Source organism: Lagenorhynchus albirostris, chromosome 4, assembly GCF_949774975.1.
Source record: "Lagenorhynchus albirostris chromosome 4, mLagAlb1.1, whole genome shotgun sequence".
Classification (NCBI taxonomy): domain Eukaryota; kingdom Metazoa; phylum Chordata; class Mammalia; order Artiodactyla; family Delphinidae; genus Lagenorhynchus; species Lagenorhynchus albirostris.
In genome coordinates this window covers 35,060,606-35,072,625 of record NC_083098.1, presented here as the reverse complement: position 1 = coordinate 35,072,625, position 12,020 = coordinate 35,060,606, and the positions used below count along the sequence as shown (strand labels likewise).

The 12,020-nt window shown below is 32.3% G+C and overlaps 1 protein-coding gene across 1 annotated transcript in view; it reads left to right on the top strand.

Annotated features, from left to right (window-relative positions):
• TLL1 (tolloid like 1) overlaps nucleotides 1-12,020 on the top strand; it is a 260,424-nt gene that overhangs the window by 101,082 nt on the left and 147,322 nt on the right. Inside the window, exon 2 of the mRNA XM_060147159.1 lies at nucleotides 8,933-9,043. Coding sequence (XP_060003142.1) covers nucleotides 8,933-9,043 — 111 coding nt within the window. The remainder of the gene's footprint in view (nucleotides 1-8,932; nucleotides 9,044-12,020) is intronic.

The window sequence follows — 12,020 nt, the reverse complement described above, 5'->3', positions numbered from 1 at the left end:
CTCAAGGTATTTTTTAATTTCCACTTTGATTTCATCTTTGACCCATTAGTTTTTTAGTAACATGTGTTTAGTCTCCATGAAATCATATAAATGTTTTTGTGTTGATGAAATAAAGTGTGAACATTACAAAAAGGAAAAATCTCACTGATTAAAGCAAATATATGACAAATGTAGTATATCAACCCCTTATAAAGCTAAAAAGAAGGTTAAAAGACAAAAGTAGTAAAATCACCTATATCCACAATAAGTAGTTAAGGGATACACTTAAACAAAATGATTTAAAACATGATGTCAAAGAAATTATATATGTGGGGATATTAAAAATACAGGTTTATTTATGACCTTTCTTTTCATTTTTCAGACATTGGTTGGTTTTATAAGACTACAGTGACTTTATTCAAGTAATAGATTTTTTCCAACTCTATTATTTTGCTCAATATTAAATATATAATTTTTGCTCATGATACACATTTGGTAGTTTATTTAGCTTCTAAGTTATTCTTTTTTTAAAAATAACTCATCACTATTGCTACAGAGAAACTGGAGGATTTAATGGCCAGTTTTCCAATTTATATCTATTAGCTAAGACTTATGCCAGTTCTAAATATTTAAATTGAAATAATGGCATAATTATTTAATATTGAAATTTAAATAATGATTTTTCTGGTATTTATAAAGATTTTATTTATCTAATATGCATGTATTTCATTTTACATTTCAACATCTATTTCCTTCTAATTTATTATCTAAAACCAGACTTGAAACATTACTGGAAGATTATTCAGTAATATTAATATTGCAACTAGACAATAAGCAGAGTCTTTGGTGTTTTCTTTCCTTCCAGCACGCCAGCTATGACGAACTCCTTTTTTATTTAGTAGTACTACTAAAATACTATTTCTTTTGTAGGTCACTTCCAATTGTCAATGAAGTACATCATCTCCATATGCCAATGCAGTCCATCCTTGTTTCTCCCCATCCAAAAACAAAGGCACCTCTTCTCTTCATTTGCTATATGAGACCATCAAGTGGTTCATATGGGGCACCAGCATTACCTCAAATTGAAGTTTTTAGACAGACAGTGCTTCTGACTCAGAATCTTTTTTCTCTAAAAAATTACCTAAAGTTAGTGCCAATAAACTCCCAAATCAAATAAAGGGAGATAGTATAATACAATGGGCAATAAGAGATGGTAAGTGTTTTAAAAAGTAAATTCTATCGGCAGGTTAATAATATGAATCTATATCCTAGAATTTTCTAAGACTCAATTGGAATAATATTGATGAGGGTGCTTTATTAACATTAAGCACCATACATTTAATATCGATATAAGTTACTGACACTTTATGGAACTTTTACAAAGTTCAAAATAATATTGACCAAGGATATTTCACAGATATTTCAATTTTTTCTTGTTTTGGTGTGAATAAAGTTCCCTTTAATTATCCTTTCAATTGCTGAAGGTCTCTGAGGCTAAGAAGAGAAGGAATAGAAATCAGTATGCGGAGTCAAGTTTTTAGGATGTTAATGAGCTTTTAAATTTTGTAAAGCCTATTTCATTGAGCACATGTTGACTTGAGGGCTGTGCGATGGCATAAATTAAGCAAAGAAAAAAGACTCCAACCTTTGACTTGTGCTCTAGAGGAAATCTTTTACAAAGATGAACAATGGCCAGAAAGGTTGGAATATAACATTTTCTCTCTTAACCTATTATAACAATAGACTAATAAAAATGGAAAGTGAGAAAAAAGATTCTTCTGTTTTTGTGAAGAGGTGACCAGCCAATGGGTAAAACATAGCTAGAATATAGAAAATAGCATTTTCATGAATGACCTTACTTCCAGGAAGGCATGAAGATTTACTCCAAGAGCTAAGGTCAATATTTAGAAAATAAACCAATTTAATTTAAAAATGTAAATTAATTTAAAAAGAAGTATCAGGGTGACTCCTACACTGGCCACAGATGTAGACAATTACAAGCTTAAGGGAAGGAAAAACAGGTGTTAGCTCAATTGTTATAAGACAGAGGACATGGGAAATATAAATAAACCAAATCTTGGTAGTGGTTGATTATATATTCATTATTTGAGCAGTATAAGAATGGCAGTTTTTGGGCTTCCCTGGTGGCGCAGTGGTTGAGAGTCCGCGTGCCGGTGCAGCGGACACGGATTCGTGCCCCGGTCCGGGAGGATCCTACATGCCGCGAAGCGGCTGGGCCCGTGAGCCATGGCCGCTGAGCCTGCGCATCCGGAGCCTGTGCTCCGCAACGGGAGAGGCCACAGCAGTGAGAGGACCGTGTACTACGAAAAAAAAAAAAAAAGAATGGCAGTTTTAAAAAACTTATGAGCTACAATAAACCATTTTTTTAAAAACTTGTGACGGAAAATACTAGGCCATACACAAAATAAGTTTCAATATTTATTTTTACATTTCTTGATCAAAGTACTTTTCTGTCAGTGTTTTTTCTTTTGAGTCAAAGAGTTCAAAATGAGTATTTGTGATGTGGTTGACATTTTTAAAATGTCCTGAGAAACCCTATCCATGGGTATTGTGGGTTATAAATGCAGATTGACACGGTATTTTGATGGATCTTTTTTGTGGGAAAACTTTTGTTTTCTGACTTAAGAAGGAAGATACAATTATTTGAAAATTTAGTATTTAATCACATCCATATTGTAAAAGTGCATTAAAACAGAAAAAAAAAAGATTTAAAAAAGATAAATTGCTGCTTCTGTTCTGTGTTCAGAATCTATCGATCAATCTAGGTTTATCTTGAAACTCATTAATATCAAGAAAAATTATTATCAAATGTCTCCATATTCTGGAGGAATATTCCTTGCATGGTATATATGTACATGTATATGCATATGTTTATTTGTTTTGCATTTCATATTGAACATTTGATTTTGTGCTGAGACTGTATTTTGTTTCCTGATTCAAGAAATAATCAAAACTGTGTTTAACTCGAGCTGCAGTTTTGTGTTCTTTGAAGTAACCTCTAAATTTGGAGTATGTTTGGACAGTTTTTTTTTTAAATAACTGCCCAAACAGTTAGCTTTTTATACTGTTTTATATCCCCTTCCTCCAAAACACCTGCCCTTGGTACATAGAGGCATCTTGTTTTTTGTTTTGTTTTTTTTGTGGTACGCGGGCCTCTCACTGTTGTGGCCTCTCCCGTTGCGCTCCCGACGCTCAGGCTCAGCGGCCATGGCTCACGGGCCCAGCCGCTCCGTGGCATGTAGTATCTTCCCGGACCGGGGCACGAACCCGCGTCCCCTGCATCGGCAGGCGGACTTTCAACCACTGCGCCACCAGGGAAGCCCGAGGCATCTTGTTTTAAGGCAGCAGATGAGAGTCATATTATCCAGAAGCACCTTTCAATCCAGTTTATCGGAGAAAGATGAGTAAACCATTTTATTTAACTCATCATTTATACTTCACCACGTCACACTTTTTGTAGATTGGATGATTTTGTTCAGCCTATGTGATAGTATATGGTAGAAGTTATAATGCAGATCTTGAAAAAACCCTATGAAATATTTTAAGTAAAGCATTGCATATGATTTTTTATGAACAACCACTAAAATAACTGGACTACAAATTCTTTATTATTATTAGAAATTTAAGAAAAAAATGTACTACATGAAAAATTTCTTACCCTTTTTTTTTTGAAGATCATTTCTGAGAATCTATATAAAAATATATCTTCATTTATTTTAGTGTTGTATCAAGAACTTTTAAAATGTTAAATAATTGTTTCCCAAACTTTCATATTTGTCATTTTGGGGAAAAAATTTATTCTGTGCATATGAAATGCCACCAGAACATTATTTCCTCTTTTAAGTAAGGTAACGTTGTCTCCAAAATATATATATTGGAACTTTTGCCAAATCTTACTTTTCCTTGGGAATTTGCTTAGTGGTTGTCAATCATGTAAAAATAGTTGACTTTTAAGCCTTCGCTGTTGCCCTTGTCTGAGGAGATTTTCCCTAGGCCTATATTTTAGCCTACAGCAGCCAAAGTAGCTTTGTCAGGTCTTCACATGACGTCATCTTCCTCCCAAATTCCAACATCAATAACAGCATAAAGTTTAAACTGAAAAAGTGTGATAAGCAAGTCCTCTTGGCTATTGTTGAATCTTTAAGTTATTTCTCAAATCCTATATGTCTCAAGATAACTGATCTGTTAGTTCAGTCATGTATTTCCTGAGCATATTATTGTGATGTTTAGGAAAAAAGGATACACTTCCCATAACTACACTTAATAATATATGCTATTGGAATAAAAAGAAAGACAGCTACCTTTTAATTGTTTTTTATTTTAAAGTATAAAACAGTAATTCCCTCTAGCTTGAAAGGATTTGAAATATTCTTTGGAATGGTTGAACACCTAGTATTTGGGGTCATAAGGCAAATTTGTGAATTATGTCGCATGCCTAGCCTCATTTTTGTTATATACAGCTATACCCCAATTCATTTACTCATTCACAATTTTTGTGCCTCAAAACATATACTGAGGACTACTTTATGTCAGGCACTCTGGCAGTGAGTGTTTAAACATGAGCAACACATCCTTCCTGTGGTCAGTATTTTTAAACTTAGGTTGAGGAATCAAACAATCAAAAGCATGTTATGAAATCTTGTGTATTGGAAAGACAGGCAGGCCGTGGAGGCGGGTGAGACCCCTAAGGATTAGCTGGGGAGAGGAGCTTCCTGGGGGCCTTTCTGTAAGAAATGCCTGAGGAGCTCTGTCATCTTGTCTAATACAGTGTACTCCCAAGTAGTCATCAACTATCAAGAAAATATATTCATTTTCTTGAGAATATTTAGTTTGTAAGTATTTTCTCCTGAGTGCATTGAAAGGCTCTGCTTTTTGCAAAAGTAGAGGTTCTTTACTTTATGTGACCCCTTTTTGCAATCTACTATGGACCTCCTCTCTGGAAAACATGTGGTGACTGTGTTTACAAACTCATACATATTTTTTGCATACAGGTTTTAGAAAATCACAGACTTGAAGTGTCCTTAAAGCTGGTCCCTGTACCCCAGCTTCAGAATTGCAGGACTATAGATCACTGGGGAATTGGGATGTGGGTGGAAGAGACATCATTTAAAGTTAGAGTGTAGGGAATCACAACCTTGGATGGCTTATTTTCACCATATATTCTTTTATAAAATGTGCAGTAAAAGCACCCTTTTTTTTTTTTTTGGTCTCTGATTAAAAAAAAATTTGTAGTACAATGAATGCAAATAGCCTTTGGGGAAAAACAAAATCTGTGGTTTTCCAAGTAGTTTCAAAATTGTTATTTTTGACATTTTATTTTGGCCTATTGGTTAACTACATCCCTATTTTTTGACTGGATCTGAGCAGAATTCCAAACAGATAGTAAATATTCTAATTGTACTGAACATTTCCCTAGTATAGTAATTTATAACCAGTTTCCTATATTGCTTCTGTATCTGATATCACTAAACTCAAATCACTGTATTAAATGGGGCTAATGACTGATAATATATAGTTTTTTTAATTAATTAATTTGTTTGTTTATTTTTGGCTGTGTTGGGTCTTCGTTGCTGCGCGCGGGCTTTCTCTAGTTGCGGCAGGTTGGTGGTGCAAGGGCTTCTCATTGTCGTGGCTTCTCTTGTGGAGCACGGGCTCTAGGCATGCGAGCTTCAGTAGTTGTGGCATGCGGGCTCAGTGGTTGTGGCTTACGGGCTCTAGAGCTCAGGCTCAGTAGCTGTGGCACACGGGCTTAGTTGCTCCACAGCATGTGGGATCTTCCTGGGCCAGGGAATGAACCCATGTCCCCTGCATTGGCAGGTGGATTTTTAACACTGTACCACCAGGGAAGCCTGATAATTTATAGTTTTAAAAGTATTTCTCTTTAATTTTTGTTTTTTGATGAAAATAAACAGAAAATACCATATAGAAAGAAAAACAAAAAGCTCCAAAGTAGACTTGAGAATTACAAATATCTTGGAGCGTCTATAAAAAATATATGTTGGATTACAATGCAAATTCTAAATCCATATTAATATAAATTGTCATTGTCCAGCTTGCTATGCCAATGCATAAGTAAATATTTAACATGTAGAAATAAGTCACTTAGACTAAAGTAGAAGGTGAATTAAGGAAACCTTCAAATGTGTGCAAAAAAAAAAGAAATTTTGCATTTTATACAATGTGATAGGTTGAAAATTCTAAGATGTCTATTTTTTGCTGCTGTAGACAATATCAAGATTTAATGGTGTATATGGCCTACAGTATATCAAGTCTACACACATACGAATTGGCTTAGTCACTCACTATTGCTCCTGAAGCAATTCATGGCATATTCAGAACTGCAAAGCTACTGAGGCTATTAGTTCAGAAAAAAATAACAATAAATAAAAAATAGGCTATGTACTCCGGAGCAGTTTTGTCTCCTTCGAGAATCATCTGGTCTTATGCCGTTCTTATCCCAGAAATATTTTTTTTTTCTTCTGTGAAGTGTTATATCAACTTGGACTGCTGATCTTCGTTTGATATAATCCATCAAGACATGAATCCTATTGTATGTGAAAAGTCACTACAAGAAAATAAAAATCTAAAACACATCTGAGTTTTATTTTACTACTACCTTTATTATATAAATGTAGTACAGACGAAATACACTTTATTTGGTTGAATGCTTAAGCTTTCAAGTCAACCAGCTGATTCAGAGAGGAGTAAAATTTATTGTTGGAGGAAAAAAATGACTCTAATAAAGATAATGACAATGATAATTATTTGTAGTAATGAGAGCTTCTTAAAAATGTAGATCTGAGACCTCTCCCCAGACCTACTAAATCAGAGCCTGCATTTTTACCAGATTTGCTGTGATTTCTGGAAAAATAAAAGAGAAGCACTTTTTTAGTGTCCTTAACTGTCCCCCAGCACTAGGGAAGGAAGAGGCAGACTGAGAGAGTCACTGCCAGTCAGTGTTCACAACTATGTGCATAGTAAATACACGATAGGAGATTTAAATAACTAGCAAACTTGTATCTACCTTGGAATAGTGAAAAATCTTGAAAAAAAAGTGCAAAATTTATTTATGAAAATGAACCAACCTTTATATAATTGAAAAATATTTTATTTAGGTAGGCCATCTATTTGTTAGGATGTCTGGCTTTAAGGATGGTGGAGACTTAGCAGTTCCTGCTGCATGTGTATGAAGCTGATTAGAATCTGGATTCAATTTCAGGCATCAAGACCAACTTCTTAGTCAGCACTATTAACTCTTCTACAGACTTCTTCGTCTCTGATATCAAAAGATTGTAAGCATCACTTTACTTCTATAGACTGCCATTCCATTGACAGTAGGGCAGAAGAGAGGGGTTGATGAGCGAATTCTAATTCTAATGAAGATTTTTTCATATGTTGAGCTGATAACGCGCCTTGAACTAGTTTCTATTTTCTTCCTTTCTAGATTTACACATAAATAAACTCCTTCTTATCTCATGTCAGTTTTGTATAAGCGAACTAAACTAAGTATACAATTTTATATGATAAACCTTTGATCAAAGCCTAAAGCATTGTATAGCTTTCAGGATTGAAATTTATGACTTAAAACTAATTTTATTAATTAGTTTTTATAGCTAAAATTCATACATATTAAGGTTTGAATTTAGTAAAAGTGATTTGAAAAGGATGGATTTTGTCATTTTCTAAATATTTTTCACTTTTTAAAATTGAAATATAGTTGATTTACAATGTTGTGCTAGTTTCAGGTGTACAGCATGGTGATACAGTTATATATATATATATATATATATATATATACAATTTTTCAGATTCTTTTCCCTTATAGGTGATTACAATATATTGACTAGGATTCTCTCTAAATTTTTTAATGTAAATTTCTCCTCTCCTTTTTGGTTTTGCAGAAGAAAAATCTGAAGAAAAAATTTAAAAAGCAAATTTGTAAACCTGTATCAAGAAACAAATATCCCAGAATTTCCATGGCATTTGTCAATGTTTTACTATTTCATGATTAATTTATTCTCTCTCTTAAATTTGCTACATTTCCTAAACTTATTATATTTTGACATCTGATAGTACAAAGGGATACTTTTGGACTCAAATAAACAAGGACGCCATTTTTTGTTATGCAAATGTATATTTCTGACCTTAAAAGAGAATTCACTTACTTGTTTAAATACATTCACAATGGTTTATAGAGCTTTGCTTTATTAAGTAGCATAAACTTCTGGGCATAAAAGATAGAGTGTTTCCAGGATCAGGGTAATGATTTTGATGCTCCTAAAAATATGGACAATGTCTTATTTGTCATTAATGATGAAAGGTCAGCACCTGGTCATTGCCTAAATAAAAGTTGACTTAATTTATACATTTTACAAAGACTCAGAGGCAATGCCATCTTTAGAAAAAGTGCATTATAACTGTATAAAAATGTGATGAATAAGCTGCTATAACAGTGCAATATTCTTTTGTCTCAATTGAACTTCACTTTATGAAGCTATCATAGCACACGGTTTAGTTGCTACTACCTCTTCTTCTACCTGTCAGTGAAGACCTGCTGATCTCAGACATCCACTGTAAATATAGGCATTCTTATCAGATTTTCACTTATTTGCAAATTAGGCATGATTGCTGAATTTTCTTCTCTTAGAACCCCCCCACCCCATAAATCTGAGGCCATTTCATTCAAAGAAATAACTTTCTCCCTCTCCCCTCAAACATCAAAGTAAAAAGAGTGGGTCATATCCTTTCACAGGTGGCTCATATTACACTGTAACAGGTCCAGTAAGTTCAGTTACACTTACTTTCTGAAATATCTCTATATCTTTAGGGACCACATTTCCACATTTTTTAGCAATATTTTTCTAATTAGCTGTGTTTGCGTCGATTTTTGTTCTTAAATAATTTATATTTTAATTGAAATTTTGTTTTTTAGCTGTGTTTTGGGGTGACATTGCCTTAGACGATGAAGACTTAAATATCTTTCAAATTGATAGGACAATTGACCTTACACAGAACCCCTTTGGAAAATTTGGACATACCACAGGTACAGTTGATTATTTGATTCCGTTTGCATTCATTTAGAAGAAAATATACTCTTGAAATGCTAAAATACTCTTTAGATCATTTTTAATATTCCAGTGATCAACTTTGATTTTCTTGATATGAATGAGCCTATTTAGAAATTTAAGTTTTATTCATAGTTTTAATTTTATTAATTAATGTATTTAACAAAGATATTGTAGTGTTTACCATGTACCATGTACGGGGCCTGGTTTAAGTACTCTGCAGGTGTTAGCTCTTTGAATCCTCATAATGACCCCATGAAGGTAGCTGCTTATTGTGATTTACAAGTGAGGAGATGGAGATTTACAAGGTTACGTAGTTTTCTTATTGTCACATAGCCAGGGAATGACTGAGTCAGGACCAAAATTCAATTCTGAGGAAGGTTAAATTTCATAGTCTTGAACATTATATTCAGTTGCCTCCTATTTAGATATTGAGATGCAAAAAGTAAATTATTCTTAGAGTCATTAAATACAAACTTACTTAGAAAAATTTATATATCTATTTTTATAATTTTTGTGGAAACCTGGAAGAGAATATCAATTTCAGCTGTTTGAACATATTTGAATTATGCCTATATGAGACTTGTAATATTTTAAAAGACATTTGGGTCCTCATTTTAAAATATCTGTACTAAAATTTAAAAATTATTTTATATTATCTTGATACAGTTTTTATTCTGTATTTTATTTTGGAGAAAAATTGCAAGGTTAAAAATTTTAAATTTCTTTTTGTAGTTATTGCTAAAACATTTATTCAGTGTCATGCTTTTTGATTTCATTGAATCTCTCCTTCTGTCCAATGCTATTTTTTTTTTCTTCTTGTATTCTATGGAAAATAAAACATATAGCTCCTCTGTGGTATCTAGCAGACAAATATATTTTAGTCTTAAGATTCTTTGCCCAATTTACTTTTTCGCAGCTTTTTATTATAACATGTTTCAAAGATATCTAAAAGTTGATAGGATAATGCAAGCAACAACCATACACCTTGAAGATTCAGCAGTTGTTCAGTTTACCATATTTGCTCTCTGTATGTATGTGTGCATGCATACATGTACAAGTATGTATAAAATATTTTGAAGTGAATTGCCAACAACATAGCTTTTCAATATTAAATAGGTTAGCATGCCCTTTTAAGAATAAAGACATTATTGTACATAATCAAAATATTATTACATATAAGAAATTTATGTAAGGTAATAAAACTTAAATAATACAGTACTTAAAAATAATATGCTTTAGCCTTTTTATACATAGTGAGTCTTTTCTGAAACATACACCAAATATATGAGGGAAACTGCTTTGCAGTGTAATCGCAGATAGTACATTCCTATAGGTATGTTTATTGACAGACTCCAACCACTATCTCACATTTAACACTGTCACAGAGACCACGGATTTGGAACAAGAGAGCAATGATATAACTCAGCAAAATCTTAAATTTATCACATTACATTCTCAATTTTTATTAAAATTTTCATTAGATTCAAGCTTTATTCAGGTCATTTATTTAACCCATTGTCCTCTCTTTGTACTGGGGACATTCATTTTCTGTGATTTAGAACATTTTAATACTATGTAATTTTGTCATTTCATTTATAGTTAAGCTCTGAAATAGTAACATTTGGAAGTAAAATATCATTATTTAGATAAATAGCATAAAACAGAATTATACTATCAATTATAAAAATCATACTGTAAATATATATGTGAAAGGTACATGTTTGAAAGTAATTTGCACTATTCAGTTGAATTTCAAACATCATAAAGAATTCTATATTTTAGTTTTTTCTTACTCTAACTTTTCCCTTTCTTGTTAGTTTGTGCTGAATTGACTATATTTATTTTCTTATTTCAAAATGTATTGTCTTTCTCAAATATTTATTAGGTTTGTATATTTTTATCTTAAAAATTTTAGAATATATGAGAAACACATTATGAATTTTCCTTTTTTCTATTTCAGTGAACTATCTACACAGAATTTTATTTATATTGCTATAAAAATTATTCAAAAAACATTATTGACTTTGAGAGTCTTGAAATGTTTTCCCTAGCCTATAATTATTCTTATGCTTATAATTACCTTAATATTAACTAAGACATTTCTTTTTTCCTCCTTCTGTAGCTATTTGTAGCCTCTTTCTATACCTATTTATATGTGTTTCAGACCTATCTAATATGCAATATAATTGTTATGCAATGGTCATTTCAAATACATTTTTACTATCCTTTAAGAATGTTTGTTGTAACTGCTTAGGAATGAATGCATTTAAGTATTACCTCATCTTTCTAAAATATTCAATGAAAAAAATTTCAAATCTTTTTCTCAAGGGGCACGGCAAAAATGTGACCATGTAATTCAAATGATTAAGCAGATTATTAGTGAACAAGCACTCTAACTTATTTGCCTTATAAGGAATTAATTGATATTTCCTATAAGAGGCTTATATATTAATAATTTTTATTATTGTTTTTGTTATTAGCTTCAATCTAGGTAATTAGGTTTCAGTATTAATTTCAAAGGGGAAAAAATATTGGAAGGAAATAGTTCAAACTATTTCCATGCAAGAACCCTTTGTGGTTTGCATGAATTTCTGGTCCTCTTTCATTGTCTTAGCCCACAGGCTCATGAACCACTTGTTCTGATATCATTAGTGATCAAATTACTTGTTTATTCAATGATACCTCTTTGTATTTGTCTATCAAAGATTCAAGGAGAAGGCAAAATAAGAGATAAAACTGGGAGAGCATTTTGTTAAAGCCCTGGAATGAGAATCAGAAGATTTGGATTTTCGTCAAATGATCTGCTTTCTGATATGACTTTGTTCTTAAAATTGCAAGGAGACATATTTCCTTATGTCACCCTCTCCTCTACATTTTGAGCTATAAAATTCTTTATATCACCTTTATAAATTTTGCAAATTGCATAACATCACAGTGTATTTTGCAGCTGGA